Source organism: Leuresthes tenuis, unplaced genomic scaffold (assembly GCF_036924035.1).
Source record: "Leuresthes tenuis unplaced genomic scaffold, fLeuTen1.0.hap1 SCAF_8, whole genome shotgun sequence".
NCBI lineage: Eukaryota > Metazoa > Chordata > Actinopteri > Atheriniformes > Atherinopsidae > Leuresthes > Leuresthes tenuis.
The window spans coordinates 13628124-13641461 of record NW_027325362.1 but is presented as its reverse complement, the minus strand read 5'-3'; the positions used below and the strand labels follow the sequence as shown (position 1 = coordinate 13641461).

Genomic DNA, 13338 nt, shown 5'->3' with positions numbered 1-13338 from the left:
TTATAGCAACCTACAGCGCAAAGTGCCACATTTTTCTTTTTTTTTTTTACACTCAATCCTTTTATTTGTGCTACTTTGGCTACATTCACATGATCCACTACTGTTTCTACAAAATAACCTTCATGGAAACTGTGCCACAGAATAGCCCCTTTAAACAACATAGCTAAAATGCTCTTTCAAGGTTGTAAAAACTGCTGTAGGCCACAGTTAGCTGGCATTCATTCATCTGAATACGTCCGAGCTTAGACCTTAGATTCAGATTCTCCAGCAACCGCAACAGCTTTCAGCCCACATTGCGTGTTGAACTTTGCAAGTACCAAGCAGAAACTGTGCGACTGTCCACAGTGAATTGTCTGCGCTCTCACACTGAGGTGTTGCATACCATCAAGAGGATGGTCTGACAGTCAGCAACCAATGGACAGAGAGCTGATGTCACTGCTGGGGTGACAGAGGTCAGCAGTGGTGGTGCCACTTATGATGCATTTGCACCAGCCTTCTCCATAACATGCAGCATTTGATTTCCTGCATTCATGCAACGACTTGTGCGCACCAAAAACGCTGTAACGAGAAAATAACATGTGCTGCCGTTTCACAAACCGGAGGGAGGACGCACGATGTAAGCAGTCGACTTGCCATGAACTGATCCCCCAACAGAGGGAGCAAGAACCAAGCATCTTCAAATGACTGGATGGGAGCAAACACTGAAGCCTCTTTGCTGATCCCAGTAAGGGACTCACCTTCCACTTTTGAGCGAATGTGGCTCAAATACTGGGAGCTGGAGAGAATCTGGTGCTCTGCTCAATACTTCAGCAGGAACTGATGCATGGTGACAGGAAATGTTTAAATTGAACCATTTTAAGGATAAAATTATTTTTTTTTAAGTGGTTTTCTGGTCTTGTTCACCACTCAAAGCACCATGTAATATAAGCCACATTTGCCTATTTACAAACACCTTCATACAGTACTTGTGAATTTTCCTATATTGAGCACAGACCCCCGCTGATGCAGGTTTCGTTGTCTTAACAAAGGACACCTTGACATGAGAAATGTTTGAGGCAGAGATCGAATCAACAGCCTTCCAACAGGTGGACAAAACATATGCATGATTCTGTTCTGTGTCAACATACGGCTGCAGATCCGCCCATCAGCAATGTGCAGCTGTGTCATCACAAGTACTGCAGAGCTGCAACACCATTAGGTGGGTGAGAAATAAGTAAGCCAAGCATAGCTAACAGAGGTATGCAACCTTTGCAACCCCTTGTGAAAAGTAGAGTAGCTCCTCATGTGAGGAGTTACTGATGAACCAATGTACTTTCTGTACATTTCCCCACATTTTCCTTCAGACTTGGAAAGATACTCCCATGTTTCCTCACTCCCGGGTAAGACACTGGAACTCCACATTGCCTGTCCCCCCCCCCCTCAGTTTTTAGATTCTTCTTTAATTTCTTTTTTTCCTGAGTAAATAGGTAAGAAGAAATGCAGAGTTCCAACAACAAAAAACGACAAAACACGCATTACTGAATACAAATTTGGTTTATTTATAGTACGTACAATACATACAAAAACATTCTTTTGAAATAAATGTGCCATTTTCAACACTGTTGAAAAGTGTTGCTCGGTAAAAGAGAAAAAGTGACAAACATTACAATAGAATCTTTTAAGGATATAACAAGTTTCAGTCTTGTTTAGAGCAAAATCTTTGTTTGGCTTGAGAAGAGTTCAATGGCAGTAACCCATACTTCAAGGATTTGTTGTTCTTCATTAGAAATTAATAGGGATCACAGGGATTTCAAGTGTTCCTTAAATGCTGACAGAGAGCACACGGCGTTAAGCCCCGTTTCATTTTTTTTTTCTTATATATATATATCTAGCAATTTCAAGCATGTGTGCAACCTTCATAAGGCATCTAATCCAAGCATTTCAAATAACAACCCCAGCAATCACCACTCTTGGAAGAATGTTCAGCCGTTTTATTTTGTTGGGAACAAAAAAAAAAATAATCATAGATGTGGCAAAAATACTCTCAACAGTGGAAATTTTGGACTTTGTAAGACACACCTAAAGAAATGGCATAAAAGTTAAGGGCATTTCTTCAACAAAGATCATTTTTCAGTCAGAAGGAGAAACAAACTGTGGATTCACCTAATTTGCACTTCAAGAGCAAGACCAGCACAAGTCTAAACATGCAGGTTAATTTGCAGTTTAACAAAAGTGCTTCCAGGCCTGAGCAGAGTGTTGCTTTGGCAAATGGAGAGGAAACGTGGCCCCACAAGGGAGCAGTCACTTCGAACAATGTAAAGTATTTTTGAAAAAAAAAAAAGTTCCAGGATGTAACTCAACACAGTGTGACCAAAGACAACAATTCCCAGTCAGCCTCGTCTAAAAGTTGGAGAAAGTACAAACAGCAGTGGGAAGGTTGGAAAAGGGAAACATACAGGCACAACACGGACGAGACAGGACCGAAAAATCTAAGGGATGTGACTTGGAAAACAGAAAATTAACCAAAATGTAAATTAAAAGCAAAGGGGGCAGAACTGTAAGAGATCAGCTGAAGAGAACTGGGTTTAAACAGACCGAAAGCGAAGCTGACATGGACTGTGGATGATTGGTAGGCAGTGATATTTAGTGACGAATCCCCAGTTAGATGATGCTGTAACCTTTGGTGCAGGTCCAGTGAAAAGGGTTTAAAAAAAAAAAGCAAAGTAAAGAAAGCAAGCAAATGTTCACGATCACTGAGATATGTGGGGTTTATGTCAGGTAAAGGAGCACAGAGATGGCAGTCATTACCTCTACAGTAAAAGGCACAGGGCAGTGAAGTTTTGGACACTTCTCTCATTCCATCGGTCATTCGTTTTGTGATCAAGTCACTTTTCAGGGCTTGTGATATGGCTCCATCCTACAAAGCTGATCTGTCAACTGCTGCTAAAAGAAAGCTGGAGCCCGATTGATGAAGAATATCGTTTCTCATTAGTGAGGTTCACACCTCGAGAAATTCAGGCTGTCAGTGGAGCAACAAAATCATGTTTGTGGTTCATGAAGCCATACATTTTCTTCACGACTATATATTTTTTTTCCTCCTTCGTAAACTTATTTAAAAAAAGAAATTGCTATTCATCGATCAGATACATTTGAAGAAGCCCAACTGTTGGGCTGTTAAATTACCCCCCCCTCCCACAAAATAAAACCGTACAAACATCCTCAAAGAGCAATAATTCAATTTTTTCTCTTTTTTTGGGCAGGGGTTTGTATAACATCACAAATGAAAAATGCTCTTTAGACACGCGTCCCGTCGGTTTAATTCGAGGAACGTACAGAACATACGAGTACTTCAAAAGGACGACAGAAAAATGACTGCAAATATTCAACTCTATACTGAAATAAAGTAGGATGTCTGCCTCCACATCTCAGTCCAGAGGCACCAACATGAAGTGTGAAGCGGCTTCACATCCGATTTAAACCAAGGTCATCTAGGTAATGACACATGGTACGAGTTCAGAGGCCTGACTGCGTTTATATTGGCTTTGAACACAACAGCTTATGGTTTCGTAAGACTACTTTCTTCAGAAAAAAAAAAAAAAAGACAAATAACAGGAAGAAAACCTTGTGGGTTGACACAAAGCACCACTGACAGAAGTTAGAGCAAAATGACTTTAATCTTGCCTGCAGAGAAACCTCAATATTAAGGGTTTCAATAAAGCTTTTAAAGTGCCAAAGACAGGACTATTAATAAATAGCAAATTAATAAATACAAGGTACAGAATATTACTGCTTTTACACAAACTTTTTTTTGCTGTCCTAATGTTGCCAAAAAAAACAAAAAAAACCCAAAAACATTCTTTCTCCTCATGCTCGTTTGATGATATGGTGACAAAGCTGTACTTGCACATGTAGTCAAGAGTCAACCCGTTGTGAATAGTTTGTGAGAACACTTCAAAACTTAAGAGACCCACAACTCTAATGGGAACAACTCTTTAAAGCCAAAATTAGTCTCAAAGAGGTTTAACTGAAAAATCAGAGGCATGGACAATCACCACCCCACCAATGAAAAGCTGCTATGCTTGTTGCTACTTTCTGTCTCGGATTGGCATGTTGTATCACTTAAAGAGCTTTGTAGTGCAACACTGACTCAACCACTTTTGTTGCTGCCGTCGCCAGTTCGCTGCACGCGAGCAACGATCATTTCCTTTGAGACCTTCTTGCAGTCTTTGGCCAAACCCATGAAGCACATGAGGTCAATAAAGGCAGTGGTGACATTGAGCTTGCAGCCAAACTCACTTGTGGCGTAGTCGAAGGGAAATGTGTGATGGTAGTTGTGGAAGCCTTCTCCTGAAAACACAAGAAGCAACATTGCATTTCAACCAGCTTAGACACTTCTTTGCATGAATACGGTTAAGTTACGCTTCATTATTCATGTTAAAAAACAGATGAACAGATCAGGGTGGCAGGCTTAGAAACAGCTGTTTCTAAGCAGCATGCAACTGATAATTTGTCCAAGCGGGGACTTATTTTTGGATTTGTAAATCCAAAAGGCTGATCATCATGTAATAGAATTCACAAGCTACAAAAATCTAATTTGCCAAATTATATCCTATTCAGACTGTCACAGTCCATCTCTAAACCTCCCTCACAAGCTTCCTCCTATGCAGGATTGGATGTGGGTCAGATGTTCCCAGCTTTGATGACTTGGCACCGAATGGAAATGAGTTTGATGATCCCAAACGTTTGGTCAAAAGACCAGAAAAAAAGTGATGGGAGAGAGGAACAAAAACTGTCCACATGTAGGCAACGGATAGACGTTTAACCACGATGAAATAGTAAACACGCCAAGGTTAATTATTGATTAATTAGCAACAGCGTTTCTGTTTAAAACTCAGGGCCATGGCAGGCATTGAAAGGTTCCAGTGCAGAGCCAAATCCACAAATGTTGTTTTGGTTCCATCACTGCAGGCCTCCCCACTTCAGCATTGCTTACCGAAAACTTTTACACATCTTTTCTCTCAAGATTGAGTCAAAACGACAATCAATGGGGCGAAAAAAATATCTAGACGTAGCCTCCGGGTTTGAACAGTGAAGCCGATGCGGAAGCGCCTTTAACCTGAATTCTAGCGATCAACTGGAGCGACTCCTTCAGCTTCAAAAAGAGGTCAGCTTGCTTAAAAGTTAAAGAGCAACTGATCCAGCTACACCAGGTATTTTCAGCCATATTTTAGGTCTGGCAGGCAACTTCTGAAGGTACGTACAACATGCCGTTAGACACTGTGTGACACTTTCTGAATCTTAGCAGTTATTCTACATTTCTAACAAAATTGGAGATTGGTCCCTCGCCGTCTTTGAAACCCTTTCACCGTTTGATGTAGGGCTACTGTTTTTTTAAGTCATGATCAAAGATATCCCCATGATTCTTTCATCTGGGACGGACCAAAAATAATCAGTGTAGTTATACAGGTTCAAGTCCTATAAATTATGGTCCCATTTAGAGTAAATGCAGACAGTAAAGCTTGCTTTTACACAGAGCTACCTTATGATTGTTAGGTCATTACTGTAAGGGTGTATTTTGCCCATGGGTCCCCAGTCAGTTCCACCCTATGATCATTACAGACACTCTTTTAAAAAAAAAAAAAAAAAACTTTAATGACAACAGCCTATATGTCAAACGGTGGAAGACCACAAACTGGTGACCTCACTGTGGCTTTGTCCATCTTTGCGCTTCAATTCAAGTATCCTTCACAGCAAACACTGCTGGAAACATGTGGAACATGCAGACCAACTTAAGCCATTTTTCATTTAATAATAATAAACCTACCTAAATATGTGCTACAACATCTGATACCTCTAGTTCCAAGTAGTAATTCTTCCAGAGAACTTCTGTGGTGCTAAACATCAAACTTTCACTCGTCAAATGTGCAATTTAACCCCTGTGGTGCCAGACACCCACAAAGAAAAAAATTAAAATATAGACTTGACTTAAGGGAGACAGTTTCTAAAAATAGCTACACTAGTAACAAACTGAAAACGGCCTAAATATATAGCGTGTAGGCAGATCAACTGTACACCTGAACTTTAGGGCTGGCTAAGCTATAAGAAAATAAACAGCAGCCACTGGATTAGCACATCGTCACCCCACAGGTGCCACTGTGAATCAACTTTGACAGAACCTCCACGGGGGCCGACTTGTCAAGGCAAGGCAACATGTTTGAAAAGTTCATTTAATTGTCCCTCGGGTAGATAAAGACACAACATTACAAACAAGAGGTTCCTTACCTACGGCACTGAGGGCAACAAATGGATTTTCCCTCGGATTAATGGTCTTGTCATAAGGCCTGTTGCCCCATATGTGTGCTGCACTGTTGACCAGCCAGGTTGCATTGAGCACCACCGTATACCTCAGGAGCCCAGGGACGAAGTACCCCACCATTAAGGACTCACCCCAGAAGTACCAGGGCACCAACATGGGTACAAGGAAGCAAAACACCACCACAGAGAGCTTGTAGTGCCTGAAATGGAAGAACAGGTTTTATATCACTCAGAGTCCCTCTCATGCTCATAATTCAGTCTAAATTTAACTAAAGAAATCTAACATACATTTGCATACAATTAAAAGTTAAACAGTACATTCTATGATCATCACACTTAATGGTTTGGAAAGCATTATGAAATCTGTACCCCTGTCAAGGAATACGGTTCTATAAAAGCTCCAAATGTGTCCATTTAAAGTAAACAGATGACAACATGCATCCCCTGACATCTACCCTTTAGCTCACTGCACATGGCTGACAGGGCACTCTGAACAGGGTGGCTTTGACCGACATTAATCCCCTTTCCTGAGAGCAGAAGTGAAAATCTGGGATCGTTTCCAGAGTAAAAGAAATGTTGACCAATGATCAGCCAGCGGACATTAAGTGGTCAAACAACGACATCCTGCGCAGCTCAAGCCTGGGAGGAAATTCATTTTTACCGACCATACAGGTTCATGGTATTTCTCATCAACCAGTGCCAACATTTTAACGACTGAACCATGAACTTTATGTTGTTTCATTGCCAAGACATCAACCACAAATTAGGCCTCAACACATTTTGGTCTCTTTGAAGTAAGGTTGTGTGTAGCGAGTAGTCAGTACCTGCAGCAGATAGTGCTCTCACTCTGGAGAAGGAGCTGATTTTTGCTGATACAAAACCTAAAGCTTAAGTGACCAGATCCACCAAAAGAGAGAATTTTTTACCATTTTACACTGCGTCGCCGCTGCAGACGACAGCATTTTGCTGTGAAATGTAGTGACAAACTCAACAACTGAGGGCTATTTTGTATATTTTTCAGTGCGCCACTTCTACGTCAAACTGCTATGAAATTTTAGGTTTGACTTTTCCCGCGGACCTGTTCCGAGTAGCTGCTTTAACTCCCTGCTTCTCCAAACTAAATGTACGCCGCTTGCAGTCTTCTGAAGGTAAGACACTGACTACTCTCGACTCTTTACACAACCCTACTTGAAAGAAGAAAAAAATATATATATTTCAAAGGAATAACTCATGAACTGTTGGCAGTTTTGTTCATATGAGCATTTTGTTTGATGCACTGATGAAATATAATACAGGCAGAATCAGTATCTGTGGATCAGTTCAATACCAATGTACAGATATAGTCCAGGTTTCATTTAATTACACCCCAAGAAAGTATGCAACTTTGCTTCATATTATATATAAAGTACTCTTCAGTGACCGAAACAAAGTACATATCGCTTGTTATAGAGTTTACTTTGTCTAACTAAAATCAAACGGATGTTTCCTCACCGTCTCTGGAACATCACCACTTGATCCGCCTTCAGGTCTGTCAGCTCCAGTTTCCGTCCCTTTTCAATCACATCAGGATGTTTGCGAACAAGCAGCCAACCGATGTGGGAGAAGAAGAACCCCCGTGTGGCATTGTGAGGGTCTGCATCTGTCTCAGAGTACTTGTGGTGGACACGGTGGTCCCTCGCCCACTCATAAATATCATTCTGCACATGTGGGAAAAGGCACAGATAGAGGATTATCAAAGGACCCGAAAATACGAGAGCTGCAGGTCAGCTGTGGTGGCAAATGTATCTGCTGTTATATCATAATGAGAGTATGCATTGACTATATTTACACGTTTTGCTTGCGTTACCTGAAATGCCATGGAGTTGGCAAGAGCCAGGAAGACTCGCAGGGGGAGAGAAGCCTTATAAGACCTGTGGCTCCATAATCTATGTGCACCAGCAGTCACTCCAAGAGCACTGATGAGGTAGCACACTGCAGCTGCAAGAAAGAGAGGTATCATAAAGGAAACTGTCACCACTAAACTGAGATGAGTTTCACACCCATGAGAACAGAGTCACTGGGACACCATGTTCTTTCCATAACACTCGGGCCTTTTTATTCCGAGAAAAGTCATCTGGGCAGGGAGACGGGATGGTGGGAGCATGCAGGTCAACCCTCACACTTTTGTTGTTCTAAAACTGCTGAATGCATTTCTATGTGATGCTTAGACAAGACTGGCCAGGATCTGAGACCCGGGGGCTTCTGATTGCCAATGAGCATTCTGTTGTGGTGCCACGCAGCTCACAATGGGGTGTCTATAGGAATGGCGATTGTGCTTTGTCTTCCCCAGTGAAAAAAATATGCAGCTCAGCATTGCAAAGTGAGGGAAAATTATGCAGTCCCAGAGTGGAAACAAAGTTGATATTGTTCGAGAATTTGAGTCATGCCTCAACAGTCCACATATATAGGGCACAGATTCTAGTTATTCAGCAAACTGTTTGACCACTGAAAATCAAATACTTCTAATTTGGGACATGTGGTACATTCCAGCAAGCTCAAATTGTTTACAATCAGCTTCAGCTTTGAGCTCTTGAAGAGGGGTAGAATAGATGCATGTTTGTAGGCTGTGCAGGTTTCATGTGTGTTAAGTAGTCGTCGCCCCCCCCCCCAAATAATGGTTTAACAAAACAAAATGCAAGTTTTAAATGTTGATACACATTGAAAGAAATATGACAAAGTGAAAAAGTCTTTGCCTAAGTTACTAAAAGTCAAAAGGACTAGCAAACTGCACCAATAAATGGTTGCAGCTGGACCCGACACACCCAGCTCAGTTTACCAACCCCGACAAATCAAATCATGTAAAACGGATCTTTTCAAGGAGAGGAAGTTGGCTGAAACGCCTCACAGGCAGCACAGTATGCCAAAGGATCTGGGACTCCATTAACCCAGAGTTAGACATGATCTACAAATAGAAACAGTTGGAACAACAGGGATCCTTCTGAGAAGTGACAAACCTTCAAAACCTCCCTAAATAATCAAGAACCAAGGACAACACAATCCAAGGAGCGTAGCTCATGTAAAATCCACTGTTTACCAAGATCATTAGGGCTCATTTACATTTTTTGCACACAGACATAAACACTAACATTTTGGGAGAATGTTCCACTAACTGATGAGTTAAAAGATTAAAAAAAAAAAAAAAAAAAAAAGGGGTCCGAGCCAAACAAAGTTCCACAAAAACAGCATTACAATTTCAGTTAAATGTGGAGGTGGTGGTCTGCGGCTGTGCAGATGCATTGCTGCTCCACTACAACTTGGCATACTTGCAGGAAACATGAATTCTCTCTCATAAATTGTGAAGAGAAGGTTGTTAATCTGTGACTAAAGCGCAAGTACAGCTGGGTTATACAACAAGACAATGAGCCCAATAAAAAGGGAACTCACTGGAGGAGCCGAATGCAAATAAAATGACTGTTTTAGAAAGGCCTAGGAAAGTATGAACCACATCAAGAGTCAGTGGAAGGGCCTTTAAGTCGCAGTTCATGCTCAAACCTTTCAAATGCGGTTGCATTTAAGCAAAGATTTCACCAGAAAAAGACTGATCTTCTGCTGCCAAAGGCAGCACAACCAGTTATCAATTTCAGAGATGGGAGTATATTTTTCACACTGGTGATTAAATAAGCTTATCCATTAACTCAGGTTGCCTTTGCTTTACAATACATTTTGTTGTAAGGTCAAACACAACTCCATGTCAAGATACACAGGAAGAGAAGAAAATAAAAATGATGAGCAGGCTAAATACCTCTTCACAAGACTCTACACTCAACACTGAAAATTAGGTCAGAGTGACTCATTCTCCATTATTCCCACAGGCTTGACCCCCTCAGGCAGTATGCTCTGTAGTTAGCAATGATCACACAGCATCAGCACATTCTGTTCAGATGTCTGTGGCCTGAAGGGAGACCAACAAACCCCCCCGCCAAAAAACAAACCTGCAAAGCTAATCTCAAGTATTTGTAAAATACTTACTCCAGGCAAGAGTTAAACACGACGCGGAGGGGATGAAAACCACTCCATAAAGCGCACCAATATGCAGGAGAGACATCAGAACTATATTCCTCCACACAAATTTTATCGGTGGTTTCCCCTCTTTCTCCTTATAGGTGTCGTCAAAAACATCGTCCGCTGTCGAGGTTTCTGCCATGACATCTCCGTTTCGTCGCTCGTCAGCGTGATGGTTCCTGGTTTCGGTCATCTTTCTAAAGAGGAAGCAGAGCGAGCAGGCAGATATGTTGCTCAGTTTAATGCGCACGGCGTGATGCAGAGAGACAGAGGGATATACGGCGGCTGGCTGTGCTCATACACACTCCAGCAGCGCCGAGAGCGAGTAGTGGCAGCTGGCATGTAACTCTTTTGGTGCCATTTTCTCAGTGTTGTGAAAGGCTTCGTTTGTTCCGTTGGCTCATAACGCTCATTATGCGCCGTCTACAGTTACATCACTTCTCCTCGGCCACCGTTTTCTTAATATACCAATGAGGTGTTGATAGACCGCTGCTACATTTAATGCAAACTCAAAAAAACCCCAAAACAATCGGCCACCACTCCCCTGGTTCCCTAAAACTTTGAACATGTCCCAACCAAGGCTGCATTATATCACAGGATACTGAAAACAGATGTCAGATAGCTGTACTCAAAAAGAATCCATTGGTACTAGCACTATACTTCAAACAATCCAGGAGGAAATAGTTCAAGTGACTAGCTTAATTCAGCAAAAAACTATTAAACTGTGCACACTTTCTTACACAAAACAAAGCCTATGACGAACTTAGGAAATGTATTTCTTTAAAAAAAAAATTTTTTTTAAAAATTAAACGATAGTTTTCAACCGTCCTTCAGGTACAGGTGGAATTAATCAACTAACATATCGTGCGAATAGTTTGTCGTATTGTGACGGCATTTCTCTCAGTTTTCTTTTTTCTAACTTGAAAGAGAGGTAATATTATATGTTACTTCAATATCGGTTTGGACTGGCATCCAACTTGGCGTCCTGGCGGTTTTTTTCAGTCGGTTAAGCTAACAAAGTTAGCGTTAGCCACACTGTTGTGTAAAATCCCTATACACACGATATGAGCATTTAAGTTTTATTAATTTACCTTGTTAAACTAACTAAATAAATACAGGCCAGTTTAAAAAGAACAAAAAAAAACAAAACAATACATGACAGCGCTACATTGCTGTATTTTTCGCTAACAATACATGAATGTCATTTTGTCATTTTACCAGTATAGTGGACCAGCAGCAACAAGTATCCTTTCGAATACCACTTTTGAAACTACTTTCAATATAATTAGAATCAATATGGTCTTTTTTCTGAGTATAATCCACCTACCTTTTAGCTCTTCAGCTCCTGTAGCCTAGCACGCGACGAGCTATGGATGATTATCAAAGATGCGACACTCGTGCGTCCATCCACAGTCACTGCAGCGCTCCCATTGAGAGCTCCGGTGCCGTTTTAAAGCACACTCCGTGGGGAAATATGTGCCACCCGTTGTAAATATCCCATTGGCTATTTGCTTATCTGATGCTTACCTCCCTCTGGGTTTTTCCAAATCAAACTTTTTATAATCATTGGTCTTTGCCCAATCTTCCAAATCAACGTTTAGTCTGAATGTGATTCTCTTAACAAAGGTGGCAGACAAAGGTCAACTCATACGACACCATGATGTCATGAGCCAGTAAAGCAACTTTCAGTCAAGCATGGCTGTGCATTTTATGCCTTTTTTATTTTTTATAAACAATTTGACTTTACAGGCAAAGCTGCAGTTCATTTCTGAAGCCTCACTCTCTGCATATGAACTGTGGCCATATCTAACCATTCATGTAGAAAAAAAGAGTGTGTGAAACTGTGCAAAGCTAACAAGTGATTATTATAAATAATCATTCTTATCATAAGGCATAAATTAGTGCGAAAAACACATACTTTTTTTGTAACATTTGCCAGACGCATGGACAAGTCAAACATTAGACTTTTTTAGACTGTTTTTTTTTAGATGTCAGTATTCTGCCAAAGCTGACAGAAGGGTAAAAAAAAACAAAGTTCATTTTCCTCTTTGCCTGCCGATCTTGGCACTCAGTATTTCGAACACAAACATGCATAGTCAATGAAAATGTTACAGAGCATCCTATCTCTAAGCCAAGGCCGCCGAGTTGCAACATGACCTCACATATACCGTGGTAACCTCTCAGAAATAAATGTTGCCTCTTCTACTGTACACTCCTGGTCTTATGACCAGTAGTGAACTGGAATGAATGGGATGACATGATACAATCATTGTGAAACAGATGCTTTTTAGGTCAGCATTGTCTCCAACATACCGGGTGTGGAAAAATAGCAGTGGCACCACCTACCGTAGAAATCTGGGTACTGCAGGGACACTTTTTGGACTTTTTGTCACATCAAAGCAGAAAAAGGGCAGATGTGAAATAACGTTACTGGGAGCTGAATTGCATTAAAGTGAGCAGCACCGGTTTTTAGTTAGTAGAACCTCACTGGAAAGGTTTATTGGACAATAATCAGGATGAAGTCATGATAGGAGTCAGAAAGTCTGTTGTGCAAAAGGTCACTAAATTAATAAATCTAATCATTTCATGACATGAAAATTTGAAGCTAATTTTATTTTCGGGATGCTTAAAACTGATCACAACTGATGCATCAATTCTCAGGACATTCAAAACAGAGGTTTGTTCATTTTATTCGTGATAATCCTCAAGCCCAAGGGATTTTTTTTCCTTTGTTTGTTCTTCTGTGGTTTCAACCACAAACCTTGATTTGATCTTTTTTTCTTTCTATCCTCTTTGCCATTCCCTTGATTAGTTGTGAATAATTTGCAGCAAAATAAATGTTGCTAAATGTTTACTCCAATGGAGAATGAGGACAAAAAAAACAACATATCTGGGACACACAAAAATAGTCTCTACATATCTACAAGTTATCTGGTTCTGTGTAAAAATGAAAAACAGACAGCCGCAAATCATGGGTAATGTAGTCTTGTAGCTTAAAACACA

The 13338-nt window shown here is 40.9% G+C and overlaps 1 protein-coding gene across 1 annotated transcript; it reads right to left on the bottom strand.

Moving 5' to 3' along the window:
• Positions 1–3634: 3634 nt before the first annotated feature.
• On the bottom strand, positions 3635–11772 carry scdb (stearoyl-CoA desaturase b). The gene is made up of 6 exons (XM_072390920.1): positions 11663–11772; positions 10303–10532; positions 8141–8271; positions 7786–7991; positions 6262–6494; positions 3635–4326 (listed from the first exon to the last, which is right to left on the bottom strand). The coding sequence occupies exons 2-6, from the start codon at positions 10526–10528 to the stop codon at positions 4127–4129; spliced, it is 996 nt and encodes a 331-aa protein (XP_072247021.1). The 5' UTR covers positions 10529–10532; positions 11663–11772; the 3' UTR covers positions 3635–4126.
• Between the last annotated feature and the right edge of the window lie 1566 nt (positions 11773–13338).